Genomic DNA, 20,660 nt, shown 5'->3' with positions numbered 1-20,660 from the left:
CACGTGAACAATGTGTGCGTCTTAAAAATACGGAAATAGATTTTTCCATATAAAGTGCCAACATTTACGCGTTCTGCCTAGAATACTTTCCGGTAAAAAAATTAATGTACAGGCGCCCGGGGAGCAGTGTGTGGGGACGGTGCTTTGCTCAGTGGCACCTCATTGGCACCTTCTGATTACGGGGCCGCTTCCTTAACCGCTAGGCCACCACCACTGCTACTGTGGATTTCAACATGTCATAACCATAGTTTTCAAACGCTGTTCCTCACATTACAAAATTGTGGCAACTCATCCTGGTTGCAGAATGTGTGCATTTTGGTGGCGGTCTGGGGACATACGAAGCAGCTGCAGAAACCTGGTTCTGAAAGAGGACAGATATCGGAAAACTTGACCTGGCTGTAAAATGTCTAGTGAAACCATTTTAGTTTACAGTCCCAGCTCTGGAATCTCAATCCCAGCATGCTCAGTGTTCTTTGCTCGAAAAAAGTGGTATTTTGACTTGACTTGACCCTTGAATGAATTAAATGGAGACAAAGTCAATCTGACATTCCTTCCAGTATATAAATGTACATTGCGCTTGCGTCAACATTTACCCGGCGTGCAGCATTCCTCGCAGTCAGGATGTCTATGGGCGGATAAGAGGAGAGGAGAGGACAGGACAGGAGGTCTCTCAGTGTCTGCTGGTACATTCCTCTCACAGCTTGAGAATTCATCAGGCACATTCATGTGGCTCCGCAGCTGACCTGAGCGGATAGGTGATGGCAGGGTGAGGGGTCCCGGGGTACAGAAGGTTTCTGCAGCTGTCTCCCAAACAGCCTGTTTGAGCTTAAAAAAACAAGCCATGAGCACACACACACACACACACACACTTATAGTAGATCTTATAGTAGAATCTTTATTGTACGTTGTTAAACCTTTGGGGCAGTGTTTAAAAGACATTAAATGGGATATTAAATAAAATCTTTCTTAAATAAAGGAATAAGAAAAGGTGTTTTAGTGAGTGACACACTCATTTTTAATATTTCCCCGAGGAGCATTTTCAAAATTGTCTTACTTTTTTTGGCTGTTGTGTCTACAGTCGAAGGCCATGCGAGAGCGATGGCTGCTGCAGGGCACCTCGGCAATGACGCAGGAGGAGGAGGATAGCCGCCGGAAACAAGTCGAGCAGGATGAGCTGCACGTCAAGAAGCTGGAGGACGCCATCCACAGGTGAACCATGTTCTCGGGACCTTCCTCTGACACGCTTATACGTTCACTAATCACAGGTTTCATCCTGCTGGTGAAGGTCCAGGATGTGAAATACCAATCCTTCATCCATCACTAACCAAAGTTTCACTAGGTCCTGCAAACAAAAGGCTTTCTCTAGATCCATCTTTTCCAATCTTGGTTTGTTTTCTGTGGTCACCATGGTGACTCTCAAAGCACCACATGACCAGCTGACTGTCTGCTAGTGAGTTAAAATGTCTGGGAGCTTCATTTTGTGCAATGGTGTCCATTTAGCAAACACTTTCTAAATATATGTCATTTCCTTGACCACCTCCAGGATTTGTACCTCTGGTTTGCTTGAGAGCTTCAAAGGGTGACATCTGTTATCTGGGAATCTCATTATACATCACATCTGCTGCATGTATTTTTTGGGACAGGATGGAGACCAAACTGAGACGTGCAAATAGTTTAGATGCTTTTAGCACGATTGCTTGCATTGGTAAACTGTGGTAAAATAAGACCAAGAGCTGGAAAAAACAACAACGGGGGTTCATAAGTTTCATCTGGGCGGCTTCTGCCGAAAAACAGGTCTGTAAAACAGAAATTATTCATTCTGGCTACTCTTAAAGGCTAATGAGCTGCTATTTGCACAGAACACACATTCACTCACACTCACCCTCACAGACACACACACACACACACCAGCTAATAAAGCCACCAGACTCCACAGGGCTTCTTATTAAAGGCGCGTTCCTCCCCCTCGTTGGGTGGTGCAGCGCCCATGGCTGCTCCCCAAATCCACCAGTGTACCCAGCTGTCGGTGGTGAAAATTCCCACTCCAATAATTAGGGTTTATTGGATTTGTGCATGCTAACATTTATCCAGGCTTCATCAATGGGGGTCTTGGCGTCAAAGTGATTTATAATGAGGGTCCATCAAGATGATGGAGCTCCACGTCCCTGTAAGCGTTTGAAGTTTAGAGGGTGTTAACAAGTTGCATCAGAAATGACAAATAATCACACAACTGTATTTAATGTTTAATATTTTTTTGCACAAAAACTTGCGTTAAAATTCTGTTAACTATAAAAAAAAGACTGCTCTGGGGGGGGGGGCATTAACATTCTATCAATCGTGCCAATTTAACAGTTTTCCATAAACTCTATTACAACTAATGCTTCCCTTTCACTGTAAAACATGACATTTCTAAAGTGGAAACATTCTGTTGTGTTGACATGAGAATGTTTTTCAATCATCGGGAACATTGACATTTACGCCATTTACCAGACGTCCTTTTCCAGAGCAACTTACAATCAGTAGTTACAGGGACAGTCCCCCCTGGAGACACTCAGGGTTAAGTGTCTTGCTCAGGGACACGATGGTAGTTGGTGGGGTCTTCTCGTTCACAGGCGAGTGTGTTATCCACTAGGCTAAACCAAGTATCATTTTAATTTCTCTACCTGGGAGGAACAGTCCCTTTTCCTCCGGGCAGGTCAGAATGTGTCCATGTGCTGATAGAACAGAAGTATGACATTCTCAGTATGTGTCATCGTCACATAACACCATAACACACTAAATTTTATGCACTACAATAGCGCATCATATGATGCCCCTGAATAGAAATACAGGCTCTAGCATCACAACCTCTCAGTTTTGGAGGTACTATTTTAAAGAGTGCACGTGTTTAAAGCGCAGTGCTTTCTGAAGGCCGATGTCCAGCGATTTGTCCTTGTCTGCACACTCGAGGGGTATTTTGGGAGGCGCGGCACAATGGTCTGTGGGGGGTATTGTTTGGTCTAATTATCGCCACCGTTTCTGGCTGAGGCAGCCCTTTCCTCTCCTCCGCGTTCGGAGCGAGGCCAGCGAGCCCGGGCGCTGACGGGGGAGGGACCCGGCTCCAAATTTGCACCCCGCAGTACAGGCTCCCGAAAATAAACAAGGACACCGCGAGACACTTTCCAGTGACAAAGAGCAAGCCGAACGTAGCTGTCCCACTGCAGCCGGTAGGACCGGGGAGGCAGCTTTAAGGCCAGTTTGGGACACTGGGTTCTAAGCTCTATCTAAACGAGATGTCCATGTCAGGATCCGGTCCGAAATGGGGGTTACTCCGGTCCGGTTCAGGATCCGGACCGGAGTTTCATTGTTGTCATGAGTAATGTTCCCTAATCGTTTTCACCTGTGTTAATTGTATAAAGCTGCCCTGTTCGTTTCTGTCCGCGGTCAGGTCTTTGAAGTTATGTTCCGTGTTCACTAGTGTCTACGTCTCGGATGTCTCCCCTGTCCTGTGATTCACCATTAAACCCCTGTTCCGTGATGTCAGGTGAAAGCGTCCTTCATTCCTCGTCACTCTTCGTCCTCTCCGTTCACCCGCCGCGTCATGCCCGCATGGACGTGACAGTCCAGGCTGCAGAAGACTGTAAAATGCCTCGGCCTCACCATGTTTACTCCAGTGTATGGCCTGCTGAGCGGCAGAAAGGCCTAATATGGTGAAGTCGTGGCGTAATATGTGTCCTGTTGCTGTGGAGGGAAAAGAAAAGGAGAGTTAGTTTGAAAAGCCGTAATAGCAAACACTATATCAGGTGTCAAGATCAGCAGCATTAGGCCTCCTCTGAGCTTTTGAGCCTTTGTGTGCTCTCTGCTACTGGGCTTTCCTGCCAGTGACAGAGCACCTTTAACTGGCCTGACAGTGAGGCTCTGTTAGCCCCAGTGTAGGTGTTAATGCACACAGACCCTTTTTTCATTGAGACTTGGCCTTTATGCAGTGTATTTTTGGGCCTGGAGTAAGCACAAGGCTACGGTGACTGGTGCGATTTGCATCTCTTTAGCATAATTGGTATCACGCTAGCTATTCTTTTCTGAACAGACTGAAAGGGTTTGTGTTCCACCAGTCCACCAGAATGGACCATGAGTTCCTGGTATAAGTACCACTAATTAGCCCAGTCTCTGTTGGGGAAAGTGGAGGAAATGGACCCAGAGGCCCATTGGCTGACTAATTGAATAAAGGTGGTGAAGGGAAGCCATTATTGGCCTGTGTGGCACAAACTGTGATCATGCAGTTGAGATGCAGCGTTGCCTGCACATGACATAAGAACCAGGAACGCATTCCCGCTCCTGCTAATCAGGGCAGGCTGGAGATAATGTCACATCTAGAAAGGAAGTGGGATGTGAAGAACAGGAAGCCAGGGGTGGGCGTCGAACAGGGACATGAGGTCACCTCTCCTCCACACACAGATCAACGACTCTGACTTCGGCTTTTGTTCAGGAAGAAGCACAGTAATGTGTCAGTCTTTGGCTGTCATTAGTCACATGATCATTCTTCCCATTGGAAAATTCTAACTTCTTTCTCAGAACAATCTATAATAATAATAACAATGACAATAACAATATAAATAATATAAATTCTTATTTAGAACTCTAATGAACAGTCACTTGAACATGACAGTGAAATTAAATGTATTAAAGTGTGAAATCTGTGGAAAAAAAACTATCCGTGCCAAATGCTAAAGTTAAATGTCAAATTAAATTAGCTTTAACTTCATGTAACAATATAGAAACATCTCTAATGATTTCCAATATGACATCCTGGTAAATCTTTAACGATTAAATCTTTCAGTTTCTGTTTGGTTTCATGCTTCGTGCATTTTAAATATTATTACCATAATAATTACTTTGAGTAGTTCTGTTTCCAGCTTTTGTTCCATTCACTCTGTGAGGCCCATTTTCTCCCATCAGTAAGCGTGCAGCTCTAGCAGTTATTAAATATAATACCGTTATTGGGACTGTGGCTCCTTTCTTCCCCTGCACAAGCATGTTACTCACTGCTGGACAGACATGTTTAAAGCTGCGTTACAGTGCATGCACGGTGCATTGATTTCCTCTGAGTCTTTTTGTTTTTCCTCGCAAGGCTCTTTGGCTCTTCGTATGCCAGCGTGTACAGATATATTTCAACCCTCAGTCTCTGAAGTGAGGTGTGTGGAAGGGCCTAGCGGGAACGTACTACGTTCAATTAAATGAATCACTGCCGACCCTTTGTACATGATTTATATGTGCGCGTAATGGGTAATAACAGAGACGTGAGTATGACTCAGTTAAGAAGTGCTCTGGTACGCTCATGCGCACATTCATGCACACACAAGAACTTCACTATTGTACCACTAGATGGCACGATTGAATCACTTCCTGTTTGCTGGACGTTCCAATACTTTCATTATGTGCTGTTTATCTTCGCACACACAAAAGGCTGTTCGCAAATTATAGATCTTTTTTGTCTCCTTTAGATCTTTCTATCTTGTGTCATAGTGCAAGGTTACTGGAACATGCAGTCGTGTGTCCCAGAACTTTCTCTCAGATCTGCCCTAAATAAACAGGGCCTCTGTGCTAAAGGCCATAGAACAGGAAAGCGTCTGTCCATGCGGGGACAGAAGAGTCGAGGCTTCATGATAAACGGTCTGTGTGCGAGTATCTTTGCCTGCGTGTGTGTGTGAGACGCAGCATCTCAACAGACAGCGGCAGGAACTGCGCCCTGCGCTCCCACCAACATCGCTTGCACCATTTGTCAGGTAGTGATTTTTTTGTGTGTGTCTGTGTGTGTGTGTGTGCCTTCCCACACCATGCAGCCAAGGTGAAACAAGACTCCTCCTCCCTTTCTCTAAGGACAATAACAGTTACTATCACCGTCGTGTAATCTGAAGACTCCATGTAACAGGGAGCCGATGAAGGTCCCTCTGTTTGTTTCTGTTAAATCTGACCAATAAGAGTTCATGACCGAGGCCCAGTTTTCACAAGCCTGCAATCTCTGTCAAGGCCAAGTGGCAGAGAAGGAGACAATGGGACGTCTTTGAAGGACTCGCAGTCATCTTCTTGTTCCTGGTGGTAGCAGCACCCCTCAAACACACAGTGCAAGCTCCAGATGGATTGCTGGCATCGTGGGAAGGCTCCTGCTCCTTTGTTATTGCTGACCTCACCGATCAAAACAATGGCAGGAAATTTACTAGGGTGGAGGCTCGCTAGGTTCCTGCACTTGCAGCTTCCTCATTGGCTGCCAACATCAAGAATATCCAAGGCCCGAGTCCTGGGGGGCTGAAAGTATGCGTCTGTAACCGGTTATTATTAAGGGACAGAGCCAATTAGAGGTGAAGGTATTTGGCATTAATACCCCCCATCCTATTAGATTAATGAGCTATTCAAACCTCAAATTATGGCTGAGCTATACGTAATACACATTAACTGGAATGCCAATATGTTGTGCTCAATAATGACAATAACACAATAATTTGCAAGACACTGTCACTAGACACTGTGGTATGACTGTAATTAGTTTTTTTATTAATATATAATGGAAGCCATGTAAATTGTATGATCAGAGGGAGAATCATTTTGTTGTGTTTCTGATGGAAGGTAATTAGACAGAAAAGCACAGAAATCTCTCTTCTCTCCACTCTACAGTGCTGCTTGTCAAAAGACACACAGATGGTGTGAAAAAAATTCTGTGATTCCACCATTGCGTATTTGAGGAAATTTCAATTTTCACACGCGGGGGTGAAATTTTAGATCTTATGTTTGTTGCCAAAACCATTACCTCATTTCACTCGGTTGCCCCAATATATGAACAAATTTGTTTTATACTACCGACAGCACAAAGTATGAAAATTCTTACTTTGATCACATATTTTGTTTGCTCGTTTGGCTTCCACATTTTGTCTGGACCACAGGCTGCTCTCCAACAGTGCTCAAACAGTAGTAAAGAAAGCAAAAGGGAATTTCTGAATCAAATAACTGTCAATCAGGTTATACTTATATTGTACCTTTCATGCAGACAGTAATACAAAGTGCTTAAAAATGGGGCAGAAAAGAAGGTAATGGAAGGAAATACCAGTTACAACGACAAGCAGAACCTCCCTGCCTGTGCCACTAGACCTGGACGCATTATGAATGATAAATAAAAAAAATCTTATATCACTGCTGAATTCTAATTTTCTATTTAAAATGTGCCAAATCAGCTGTTTTTTCAATTTGTGTTCATTATGAAACAATTAAACTCTGTGCTCTAGTTGAAGTGAATTATATCTGAACTGTATACGTGTGTCTCGTTAGTCCATAATGAGTGTAAAGAATTCCTGAATTATTCCTGTTTTTTTCCCCACACAGACTGGAATCTGAAATTGGTTTGCTGGAGAATGAAGAATCTCAGATATCTGCCAAAGAACAGGTCCTCAGAGAAAGGCTGCGTGAAACCGAGAGGTCTATTGAAGACCTGCAAAAAGTAAGAATTCCACAAAATTACCACAGTATTTCAAACACTGATCTTGTTTGCAAAAAAAAAAAAAAAAGCAACCACAAAAGTGGTCTGGATTTTCACTGCACTAATATTATTTCTGTGTTGTGTCTTCACAGAGCCTCCTAAACCAAGATGGAGGTATGAAGAACGTAACTCATTGTCCTCCAATACAACGGCCTGATGCTGCACATCTATGAGTGTTTAATTTGAAAATCTGCTTTATGCTTTTGAAGGAATTCATTTTAGACTGTGGCTGTAAATTGCAGTTTACAAATGGATTGTTACTGCTCATGCATTTCAATGGTCTGCTGTGGTCGGCCATTTTTATCACCTGTATATACTTTAGACACGTGAGAGTTTGAACGGAAAAAAATAAGTATAAATGTGAATCTTTCACTCTACCGGACCCCATTCTTCCAGAAGCTGGAAGACCATAGGTGTTGTGTTGAGATGCTGACACTTTGCTTGTGTCCTTCTGGAATCATTCGCTCCAATCAGCATAGAAATGTCATATCATGGGAGCTCCGAACAAATTAGACCTCACTTAAGCAGAATCTTCCTTGAATTTAACACACATCTTCATTAACCTACTTACAAATAGTTTAAAACCAGGTCTTTCAAATGTAATCACTGTGATCTTTTTTAAATACTTAAAGACGGTTAAGACAGAAGCGTTTTTTTCTCTGTACTTTTTCTCAAAGTTGTCTCCGTAATAGGTTTAAATATTATAACGCACTTTAGTCTTAAGTTTCCACCCTGAGTGTGTCCCCACCCTGCACTCAATGTCCCAGGATGTGTCACGAGCGCTTAGGAATAAGCAATTATGGAAAGTGAGTGAGCGAGTTTAGTTTTAATTGTGAGTGGTTAATTAGATACATGCCCTGGTTAAAACGTTATAATTCACACACGCACACATGGCTACTGCTTTTGGGGGGCCGGGGGCCCTTGGACCATATCCCTCTTGCCTCAGCTGGATTGCTGAATACGGAATACAAGGCAGTGACGCCGCACTTTGTTTTTCTCTGATCCACCTATTCACAGGGAATCCCTCCGGCCGAGGACCCACATTGTTCTCTGCAATGCACTCGTCCCGCTTTTGCTGCCTAAGCAGTGAGCTGCTGCTCTGGTGGAACAGCGAGAGAGAGCGTTGTGGAGTGGGGGGGGTGCGTTTGAACGCAGGGGTCCAGTTTTACTTCCTCCTCTGCTCTTCACCCGACAGATGCGGTGAATTACGTCTGTCCCCAGATCCCTGACCTCCCTCAGCTGAACTCCAGCGCACCAGCCACAGCTTTCGGGGACAAGCAGCTCCCAAGGAAACCTGGTAGGTGCTGTGCGGGGTGGGGTAAAAAGGGGGAGGGAGTTGTTTGGGGGGGGCTGGTGTCAGGGGTACCCATTCGGCTCCATGACACGTCTGCTTTAACAACACTCAGCCTAGACTGGAACCGTTTTTGAACGGAGTACACCGCTGAAGTTCTCTTTAAATCTAGAACTAGGGTTAACTCATGACCCATACTGACCCGTAAAGTTCTAGAATACCAGGAGATGTGTTCTTAAAAACGACATAATACTCGCCTTTGAAGTGCATTGCCTTTTTTTAATTCAGAATGTAATGTTACTTAACAATCCACTAAACATAGTAGTTTTTTATTAAAATGCTTTTATGTTATGCTTTTATGCAAATGAATCCTGGTTTCTTTCTGCTACCGTTTGCTTCCATGGATGTAGTTCTTACTTCCTATACATCCAGTCCACGGCAGCCAGCCATATGCAGCATAACGTTGTATAGTGACCCAGAGAAAATGCGTCATGAACGTGATAAAAATCGCCGCAGATTTACAAGTTGGATGTGAATGGTGGATAATGGCAGCCACATAGCGGGGGGGTTCATTGGAATATTCAGTGATGGAGCAATTTGTAAGCAATTTTAGCTCATTAAGAGCTCATTGGGGAAGTGTGCTAATGAATGGCACTTTGCTCATGTCATTTGGAAAAGAATTTTAATAAAAAAATATATATAATTTCTGATTCTGTCTGAAGCGTTGTATGCCATGGAGATCAGTGTGGAAAAAGACAGGAAGACTGGGGGCACAAAGATTCTGTCGGCCTCCCCCGTCACCCCAGAAGAGGTCCATCAGCGCGGCGTCAAAGTTTACGATGACGGGCACAGGGTCGTCTACGAGGTGCACTCGGGGGGCACCGCCACCCTGGAGAACGGCATCCACCCCTGGAGCACCTCGGAGGTGGACGAACTGATGCAGCGGGTGAGCCAGCCTCATCACCGGGGCGATGCAGGCAGGGTCACCGTGACCCCTGCCGAGCATGAGGTCACGCCGCCTGTCCTGAGGGAGCAGACGCTACACAAGGAGGCCAAGCTTGAGATGGTGCGTGGGCAGCAGGGAAAGTCCAGGTACGACGAGGAGGTGGCGGAGGCGCCCGAGGCGTCGACTGAAAAGCCGGTGACCATGATCTTCATGGGCTACCACAGCGTGGAGGATGAGGAGGAGACCAAGAAGCTGCTGGGCTTCGACGGCACCATCAAGGCCGAAATTGTGCTGATCGACGAGGACGACGAGAAGTCCCTGCGTGAGAAGACAGTCACCGACATCTCCACCATGGATGGCAACGCGGCGGACTTGGTCTCGGGCAGACCCCTGTCCGACAGCACCGAACTGAGCTCTGAAGGCAAGGACGAGAGCGCAGCAACAAAAGAACTTCCAGACACAGGTATTGAAAAGAAAAAGCGCTGCCAGTGCTGCACTGTCATGTGACCTCTTTTCCCGCTCTCTTTTCTCCCGACCTTGGAGCACTTCCTCCCCTTAAAAAAAAACCCCAACAACAACCCACGTCTCCCCTTGTTACTAACAGCACCCCCAAACTCTGTGACTGGAGCAAAGCACACTGTTCTGTTCTGTCTCCTCTGACCTGCTTTCACAGATGCACCGGTGTAAACAGGGGTAGGGGGGAGGTCTGTAGCATCACGCCCACTGGACAAACGCACGACCACAGAGGAAGGAGGCGAACCGTTTAGCCGCCATCAATAATGACGATTCGGAGAGGGAAGCCGTAAACCCAGGGCAGCTTCACGCGGCGTAGCGTCGTAGGATAGCGAATACGTTCACATCCAGCATTGTCCAGTGGCCTTAATGCAGCATAGAACCTGGGTTTGTCTGCTGTCCCGACCATGGTAACCACGATAAAAAGCAAACTCTCCTCCAGGTGGGCGGACTCTTCTGGAAGACATTTGCCTTGATATCTGTGCCTCTGTATTCTCATGTACCATTAGGTCAATTTCAGAGTTTGCCAATGTTTCTGAATGTTTTTCCTTTCTTTTTTTTCCCATAAGTAGGTGTCTTCATCACCTCACTTCTTTTTAGGGGATAAAATGGTTCAGCCACTTAAAGCTGAACCATTGATTTGAGCCATGAGCTCTCTGGTTGCCTTGGTTAGGAAGGTATGACTGTGTTGATACGGTACACTGAGGCAGGGTGCCTTTTAGACCACAACTGCCAATTGAAACGTTGATTTCAGCCTGGGACAAAGCTAGCATTATGGGCCCCTGTAGTGTGTGTCTTCAGAAGTTTGGTTGGCTGGTTCCTTGAGATGAAGAGCTGGTTGAAGTCAACCTACCATCTTCACTACATCATGTAGATGTGATTGATTCTGAGCCCACTATTATGGGCTGCCAAAGACAGATTCTGTAGAATATGCATAGTTTTAGACATTACACTACACTACATTAAGAAGAAAGCTAATGTGATTAATAACAATATTAATAATAATTAACAGTACACTGTATACCCTTTACTCTGGACTAGCGAAGCACTGTCTTTTGCTTAAGAACAATATTTTTTCATCATAAAAGCCATGGTCCTGATGCATCATGGTCCTAGTTTACATGTATGGTTAACCTGGTGCTAACTATTTTGGGACCTTTGTTGAGGACAGAGAATAAATTCAGTTATATACAACTGGAATTTACAATATTCATTTACAGCCCCCTAGCTGTTTGATGGGTGAGAATGAATTTATTGTGGTCATCCCACAGTCCTGCATGCAGATCCCCCTCCAAGTAAACGCTGCCAAGCAAAGTTAGTGCCATTTTGTAATCTCCAGCGGAAAAACTTCATGATCTCGCAACATGTTGTTACTGGACGGTACCAGGCATGCTATGATATTTGCTTCAAATGTGGCATTTTCTTTTATTTCTTCTGTCATCGTCCTCTGCTGCAATGTGAGGGAAATGTGTGAATAGAGATTACAGACATGGCTCTCACAAATATCCCACTCCGATCAAAGGTTGAATGACAAACTCTTTCCCACTGGTGAGAAGTAGTACACACAGCGAATGCCTGTAAATAAAGAATGTAAATATGCTCTTTATGAGTGCTAATTTCCACATATATTTATATAGAGGTTGGTATCCAAAAGTGATATAAATATATATAATACACAACACGTGCTCATGTAAACAGGAAGTTCTAGTACCCACTATTAGAATATTTATTTTTCACTTTTTCTTCCACTAATATCACCTGCTTTTGCTGTGATCAATCTCGACACTTCCTCCCAGGATACACGTGCCATGGCCTTGTGTATGCAAAAAGGTCAAACAATAAGACTTGCGTTATTTCTTTCCCAATCTACAATTGGGTAATATTTGGGTTTGACAGGTGAACAGCGGTTAGGAACTACATGATCGAAGTGCCATCTTTCATGCCACCACTCCCACCCCTTTCCTTGTATCATTGCTCTACATTTTGAATATTCGAGAGGCTGCTTTTATTCCGTACAGGACTGGATATTCATGAACGAAATCAACCTCATTTAAATCCTAGTGCTCTTCAGACATTCTACAGGTGAAAGCAATCCATACTCATCATTGATCAGGTTTTTTTTTTTTTAATAAACACAGTTGCAAACATCAGGTGACTAATGTACCCATTAGGCAGAAGACGGTGTGACTGGAGAAGCCTGTCAATCAGACTCTCAATTATTATCTAATGGCATTATATCATTACTGTTAAAAATGAAAGAGCAAAAATGCAAATTATGTGTGCATTCAGAATATGTAAAATATGTTATGTGCACATATAGCAACCCAGTGGTGTGTAAGAGAACTGTGTCTACACAATATTCAAGTTTCCTCAAGCCAGCTAATGAAGAGTGAGCACTGTTACTGCCAAGCGCAGCATTACATTTAGCCTGCTGCAAATATTTCCCATCGGAAGGAAGGTTTTAAATTCAGATTTCAGGTTTCCTTCAGTACAAGGCACAAAGAAAACCGTAAGCACACAAATGCAGTGACTTAGAAGATTTCTGGGTGCCGATTTCTGTCTTTTTCTGCAAAATTACAGATTGAGCTATTTTTCTTTTTTTTATCTATGCATGCACTTTTCAGCACACAATGTTATTTGGTGTTCTGCATGCTTTATCTGCTTAAAGTCATTGTTTTTGCATTATAAAGATTAACCGATTGTGCTTCACCCAGAGTTACTTAAGGAGCACTAAAGAATTGATGCCCTTGTTAGAGTCGGGATGTTGTCTAGCACACAGTTTTCACATGCACACACACACACACACACACACACACACACACACTGCCAAATGATGTACTTAAGCTTCTCTAGTGCAACGCCTGTCTAAGCTAAATGGAGTGAAACCAAGTTGCCATGGAACCGCTGTGCTTTGAGATTTGAAACTGGTGTATTTTTGTAAACTGAAGTGTAATTTTTTTAAATGTTCCTATTTCTTTTTTTCTTTTTTTTTCCTTTAAGGTTCTCATAATCACACTATGAATCTCCATCTATTTTCCTTTCTCTCTCCCTCTTTCTCTCTGTTCCTCAACCACCACACTCACTTCAGTGCAAACTGCCAACGGCCATGTTGTAACAGTGGCTTTCCCTTTGTATGGTAAACCTAGACAAATAAACAGCATTTTTTTCACTGTGCCGACCCATCCTGTGTCCTGTTCTGTGCTGCGGTTCTTTCTCTAACTCACTCTTCATCACCAGGGCACTGTTACTACTGCTCTCTCCCTCCCGCTGGGTCGGCTGCGTCCCCTGTGGCCCAGCAGCACTAACTCCACACAGGCCTGTCGCGTAACTCTCGCTGCCTGCCTCTCCGTCCACTACTCAAAGCTCCTGAAAGCAGTTAGGCCTTCACACACCTGCATGCCAACGCTGCAAATCTCTTTCTACGGCACTCAAAAACTCATTTTAAGCACGGACTCCATGGGATGGAAGACAAGTGTGCTTCTGAGGTATCTCCTCCATGCATAGATCAATCAAATTCCGTCTTAAATTATTTAAAACCACAGTACAATCGGGGCACTATTTTCTAACTGTCTCTAAGCACAGCGCTTCCCGCTAAGCGTGGTGTGGGGCTTGTTCGATAGATTGAGGATTTACATAGATACAACCTAGAAAGAACAGCAGAAACTGACTACTGTTGTCGTGTTATTACTTGTCGTTCGGAACATGATTTTTAAAGCGGTTGACAACTCTCACACATGCTTCTTCCTCATTCTGGACGTGCAGGTCAGTATCTCCAAACTGTAAACATCTTTAAAGATTGTGCTATTTTCTTGGGGCAGTGGTGGCCTAGCGGTTAAGGAAGCGGCCCCGTAATCAGAAGGTTGCCGGTTCAAATCCCGATCCACTGAGGTGCCACTGAGCAAAGCACCGTCCCCACACACTGCTCCCTGGGCGCCTGTCATGGCTGTCATGGCTGCCCACTGCTCACTCAGGGTGATGGGTAAAATACAGAGGACAAATTTGTCACTGTGTTTAATGCGTAAAGCCCTTGAAGTGAATTCATGGCAGACTCCATATGCATTACATGACATAACATTAATATTACTAGTACAATAATGGCATTCATTGTTCTATTATATAATGATGTATACGTGCTGATTTATTGTTTACTACTGGAATTAAAAATGAGTTTCATTGTGAAATAACACTTTTAAAGCTAATCGCAGGAATGAAATTAAATAGAAACATGTTGCTATTCAGACACACGTTATTTCTTGTTACTTATTTGGTGCTTACTCAGGTAAACCAGTACTGGACTGAATTAGGATCCATCAAATAAAAAGAACAAGTCAGTAAATCGACATTATGCCAACATGTGAGCAGTTAGCTAACATTTTATTTGCTCTCTCCTTCCCTTGCTTGCATTTTTACTAATGTCACAGTTTTGATGAAACTATGCCAAACCCACCCCTGTATTATTTATTTTGGAATTAGTGGATTAAAACATTATTATTTTAATTATTATTATTAGTAATGTGGAGTTTTTTTTTTTTTTAGCAAATTAGCATTTGTCACACATCATCATATAGCTATGCTAATTAATGGACAAACAGAATCAACTTGTTATTTTATTAGAAAGTATTTCTGCAATAGGTAATATAACAAGGGGATTAATAATTACTGCTATATAATTGACTACTTAAAGCTATAGTGACTGCAATGATTTTATTAGCATTTCTCGCTTGTACGGTTTATTACTGTATAAGATCTGTGTTTTTTTTTTCAAATGTAATTAAGGTAGTTGTTGTATTAAGATATAATAAAATATTCAATGAAACACTACATCATCAAAAGGGTCTAATGATGACTATGAAACCAACATGATTGCTGGTTTCATGAAAACCTCTGCCATTAACTATTTCTGGGTTCTGTACATTAAAAACCAGGATTTCAATGTGACACACACACAAAAGGGCTAAATTGCGCTGATGCTATTACAGGGAGCATGTAGGTCTGAACCAGACGGCTTTTCTCTGATCTAATTACAAATGGTGAATGTGAGAACGCGCTGGAATCTGAGGTGGGAGGGGATGCTGACAAAAGCTGTTTCGCGCATTGGAGGGATAAATACAGAGGGCATAAACGCAGCCCGTCTGTATTATTAGAAGCCTGTTTATGCTCGGAGACTAAAACAAATGCAGACATGGGCCCGGGGTTGGACATTTAGAAGACCAATGTGGAGACCAATGTGCAGAGATCAGAGTCAAGGCCGGTGGATCATACAAATCTAAACCTGATTAATGTGCACGGCATAAATCATAAATAATAAGTCATGGATGACAGTCGGTAAAAACACCCAGCAGTCTGCTGAGCGAGCACGTGCAGAAAGCGGGGGAGCTTTCGTACGTGTCCTGCACTCCCACACGGCCCACTGCAGCGGCAGTAACACAATCCTAACCTCTGCACTGAGCACGTGGGCCGCGTTCAGGCAGCCATCCCTGCAGCTATGGCAACTGCAATGGGCCAAAAAGCAAATCCTTTCCAATTCACATGTCATAGATAGATAGATAGATAGATAGATAGATAGATAGATAGATAGATAGATAGATAGATAGATAGATAGATAGATAGATAGATAGATAGATAGATAGATAGATAGATAGATAGATAGATAGATAGATAGATAGATATGTCAGGTTACATGCTCTTACATACTTTTTTTCTTCTTCTAGGTACTGCGATTTCTACAGCTGAGAACGGAGATCTGTCTGGCCGTCCCACATTCACGTATCATGTGAGTTCCCTGCTCCTCATGTGTGTTGTACCATGAAACTTTTGCCGACCTGCCCTGAGCTGTGGTTTGATTAAAACTTGTGGAAAATACAAGAAAATGCACAAATATGTAGTGCAGAACACTGCAGTGCCGACCCAGATTTTCTGATTCAAATACTGGCCCATTTAAATTCTGTTTTTTGTGTGTTGGGTGAATTAAAGCCAGTGATTACGTGAGAAGTTGCAGGACCTCGCTAGAATCGAGTTAAACAGACAACGATAATTCTATAACTGTAAGCTATTCTAGGGAGATGCATTTTAAGAAATGAGTTTGGCTTGAGTCCTTTGGCAAACACACTACATGACAGAAAGGGACATTAATGGGCTTCTTGGATACTATTATCATTGCTGGCCTCTTCCTTAATTAGAAAACAAGGGTTACGAATGAATTGCACTGTCAAAGTGATTTAGGAAACTCATTGTGTGTGGGCTTGTGTGTGTGAGAGAGACAGAGGGAGATAGAGATGGAAGGATATGGATGAAAAATTAAACAAGCAGAGATGTACAGGGTGGGCCATTTATATGGATACACCTTAATAAAATGGGAATGGTTGGTGATATTGACGTCCTGTTTGTGGCACATTAGTATATTTGAGGGGGGCAAACTTTTCAAGATGGGTGGTGACCATAGTGGCCATTTTGAAGTCGGCCATCTTGGATCCAACTTTTGTTTTTTCAATAGGAAGAGGGTCATGTGACACATCAAATTTATTGGTAATTTCACAAGAAATGTGTTCAATGTCACCAACCATTCCCATTTTATTAAGGTGTATCCATATAAATGGCCCACCCTAGTTGACTCTTGTCGTTTATTACTAATATTTCTTGAGCAAAAGAAGGCAGTTGTTGTCACCTGATGAAAAAAAAGCAAACAATATTTTCATTTCATGCTGCCATGTAGTTGTCAGGTCCTTGTCTCGTTGGTTCATCGCTCCCATGGCAACAGATGATAATGTTCAGCGAGATGTTATTAAAATCGAGACTAGCGATTGGATTTGCTGCACCCCTGCGAATGAGACAGGGAAGCCGAAAAAAATGCTTTTCTTTATGTTTTTGTGTGTTTTGTGTTTTTATGTTTTTGCTTCTGCGCACGTTACACGTGGTGATGACGTTTGAACGTGGCAGGATTTTTGTGAACTGTGGTTCACGGGTTCACCTTTTTTGAAATTGGTTTAGGCCTCATACTGACCGGTGTGCATCTGTGCTTGTACACCAATCAGCCACAACATTATGACCACTGAGAGGTGATTCGCATTGGTTGTAAAGGCAGGACGTGGACATTTTGTGGATTGAAAGTGAACAGATTGTGACGGTATAAGCAGCTGGGTCGTATCGTCTCCAGATCTGCAGCTCTTCTGGGTCGTCTGGGCACCTTGTTGTTCTGACATCACACATACACACGTCTATAATAGTAAATGTTGCAAATAGTTGCAACCACATTGTTATTTTTATTTAATTATAATAAATTGTGTGCGTTTTGTAGTTGAATCTTTTTGAGGGCCCTTTGGGGTCATTCCAAGTATCAGCATTGACATTTTTTGTGCACTAGTGGACCGAACCGAACCCCCCACCCGTCACTTCCAGAAAAAGTGCGCTCCGGGAGGGCCAACCTTCCAAGGCCCTGCAGAGGAAGCGCGATGGGGAAAGTATGCGAGGAATGTCACGATTTACCCAGCAGTCATGTCGCCGGGGCGGGATGGATCTTTTTTTTTATTATTATCTGGAGGATCGACCTGCACATGCCTCGGATGCCTCAATGTTCGAACCGTTTCCTCTAATCAGGTTTTATTGTTTTTTTCTTTCTGTTTAAACTCACTGACAATTGTTGCCCCCCCGCCCGGCAGAGAGGGGACCAGGAGGGAAGGGGGGGGGACACAAAAGCAGGATGGGGGGCCGGATTGTTGCGCAGCTGAATAGGGGAGCGGTAACCCGAGCGGAGCTGTGCGCTCATTGTGTCGCCGTGCGCCCCGGAACGGGAGAGAACCCTCCAGGTCTCCACCGTCCATTCATTATTCAGCAGGGCGCAGAGAGAGAGAGAGAGAGAGAGAGAGAGGGAGAGAGAGAGAGAGAGAGAGAGGTAGAATATAGAATCTCTCCTTTCTCTCTCTCTCCCTCTCTCTCTCTTCTTCTCCTATCTCTCTCTCTCTATTTCTCGGGCTTCGATCCCTCAACCATGTTGCGAGCCCTCCTACTCCTACGCGCGTAAAAACGTTCAATGTCATCCGAGGGGGAACTGCAGCAGCGCGCCGGCCGTCCAGCTCTCCTCCTCCTCCTCCTCCTCCTCCAAGGGCACTAGCGCAGCACCATCGACAACTCACGCAGGTAACGTGGCTGGCGACGTGGCGCGAACGCGACCTGCCGCATGCGGCGCGCACCCCGATCGGTGATCGATAATCAGGTGGCGGCTGTGCCACTGCGTTTGCGCATTGTGGACTGTCGCGGCTGGCAGTGTCACAGCATGCGATAACATACAAGCGGGAGTTCGCGTCGAACTCGGGGCCCGAAGGTGTTCGTTGCAAACTTGCATTATTTGTGCGGCTGAATCGTGCACACAGTGCAGCACGAACTCACATGCAGGTCTGCGTGATGCACCCCGAATATCGTGTCTGGGTGTGAATGGCATGCGTGCTTCTGGTGGCTTCCGCTGTTTTGTTATCAGATGTGAAGTTGCCCTTTTGTGCCCCTCAGACCATATTCTCCGTTTTATTATCGGCTTTGTCATCTTCCAGTGGGTTCCAAAAAACACTCTGGACATGCACATTTTTTTCTTTATGCTGCTGATTTTGTCACCTCGAAAACCAAAGTGTCCCTCCGACAGCTAACCCAGATGGAGCAGCAGAGCGGAGTCATTTCTAAAAAAGAACAGCTTCGGTCCAGGCTGCTAGATGCCCGGACAAAAAGGAGCTTCAGGTCCGAACCTGTTGCCAGGTCTACTACTAATGCAAAGTGTGCAAGATTAAAAGTTCTAGTTTAACCATTCCAACATGGTTTCTTTTACTTTGGTTGAAAAGAAGCATTATACCAATTTTTGGAATGAGTGGAGTTTGTCTTAAAAAGTCCTGAACTGGCATCAGCAGTCACATGTGGCAGTAAAATGACGGTGAAATGAAAATGTTAGTGGGTGACAGTTTTACGGGACATTCCACATTTCCTCACCGGTTCCTGTGCACTCCACGCCCCTGAGCGAGGAAGGCCACTTCTGGACGTGTCCTTGACGTCGTGAAAGTTGGACCAGCCACGCAAGGGGAGACACTGGGGGGACGGGACGTGCAAAGCGTCCATTGCAGACAAACGGGAAAGAAAGGCTTTGTGACATTCCAGCTGGGGCGCTCAGTGGCCCGGCATCGTCCTCTCTGGATTGGTGGCTGGTCCGTATCGAGTTCCACCAGGTCACGGTGGAAGATTCCGGGCGTCGGGTTTTTTTTAATCGTGCTCCAAAACAACACAGTTCTGTTTCTATTTTGGCTTCCGCTTGACACGCGTCACAAATTATTCACCCGCTCTGTTTCTTTTCAATTATACACACAGGCAGCCACCGGGACATAACTGTTATCAGGTGAACAGGTGTTGCTTTCTGACATTATATCTTAATGGGAAGTAAGAAGATTGTTGGCTTCTGGGCAGCCTGCCTGCGCTGTAATGGAAGGAGTCACATGGTCCTTTTGGCCCGAAGTGTCACGTGGCTCCACTCGCTTGGTGGCTTCACCCGTACGGATGCCGGACGAAATACGCGCGGACATTACAGGACTTGGGCTGGTAGTAACCTGGCGGGTAACACACTCGCCAATATACCAGAAGACCCAGGTTCAAATCCCACTTACTACCATCGTGTCCCTGAGCAGGACACTTAAGTGTCTCCAGTGTCTCCAGGGGGGACTGTCCCTGTAACTACTGATTGTAAGTGGCTCTGGATAAGGGCGTCTGGTAAACGCTGTAAATGTAAATGACTTGGAAGGAAGAGAGGAGGACTGGGGAACGAACGCGGAGACAACGGGTGAGTGGGAACGGGGCCGTGAGGAGGGTAGAGGAGGGGAGGATCGGGTTACCGTGGCGTAGCTGGAATTGTCGGACGGTGGCAGGTACATCAGAGGCTGAGGGACGGAGCGGTGGTTCGATATCGCTCGTGTCAGTGGGTCAATCCAGGGGCGTTCAGAGAGAGTTGTCCTGGTACAGGCAGCAGCGGGCAGCGTCCAACATGGGACCGCACCGGCCTTTATATGGGACACTGACCCCGTCCTCTCAGCCATAACAGCTTCCATTTTTACACGTTTGGATGCTCTTTTCCACAAAACTACATTTATTTACATTTACAGCATTTATCAGACTTACAACCAGTAGTTACAGGGACAGTCCCCCACTGGAGACACTCAGGGTTAAGTGTCTTGCTCGGGGACATGATGGTAGTAAGTGGGGTTTGAACCTGGGTCTTCTGGTTCATAGGCGAGTGTGTTGCCCGCTAGGCTACTACATTCATTACCACCCATTATCATTATCGCACATTTAGGTTCAGATCTTGAAGGATTGCATAAATGTGAAGAAAAATAGACTTTTTTTTTTAAGTTTCTGTTTTAACTGCGTTAGTATTCTAACTGTGT

The 20,660-nt window shown here is 44.5% G+C and overlaps 1 protein-coding gene across 5 annotated transcripts in view; it reads left to right on the top strand.

Moving 5' to 3' along the window:
* palm2akap2 (PALM2 and AKAP2 fusion) overlaps nucleotides 1-20,660 on the top strand; it is a 66,928-nt gene that overhangs the window by 21,835 nt on the left and 24,433 nt on the right. For all 5 annotated transcript variants that reach the window (XM_028971045.1, XM_028971046.1, XM_028971047.1 and 2 more), the window contains 6 exons: nucleotides 1,079-1,209; nucleotides 7,351-7,465; nucleotides 7,597-7,618; nucleotides 8,700-8,801; nucleotides 9,518-10,204; nucleotides 15,966-16,027. In XM_028971045.1, coding sequence (XP_028826878.1) covers nucleotides 1,079-1,209; nucleotides 7,351-7,465; nucleotides 7,597-7,618; nucleotides 8,700-8,801; nucleotides 9,518-10,204; nucleotides 15,966-16,027 — 1,119 coding nt within the window. The remainder of the gene's footprint in view (nucleotides 1-1,078; nucleotides 1,210-7,350; nucleotides 7,466-7,596; nucleotides 7,619-8,699; nucleotides 8,802-9,517; nucleotides 10,205-15,965; nucleotides 16,028-20,660) is intronic.

This window comes from Denticeps clupeoides, chromosome 3 (genome assembly GCF_900700375.1).
Source record: "Denticeps clupeoides chromosome 3, fDenClu1.1, whole genome shotgun sequence".
Lineage (NCBI taxonomy): Eukaryota > Metazoa > Chordata > Actinopteri > Clupeiformes > Denticipitidae > Denticeps > Denticeps clupeoides.
This window is presented reverse-complemented; position numbering and strand designations above follow the sequence as displayed.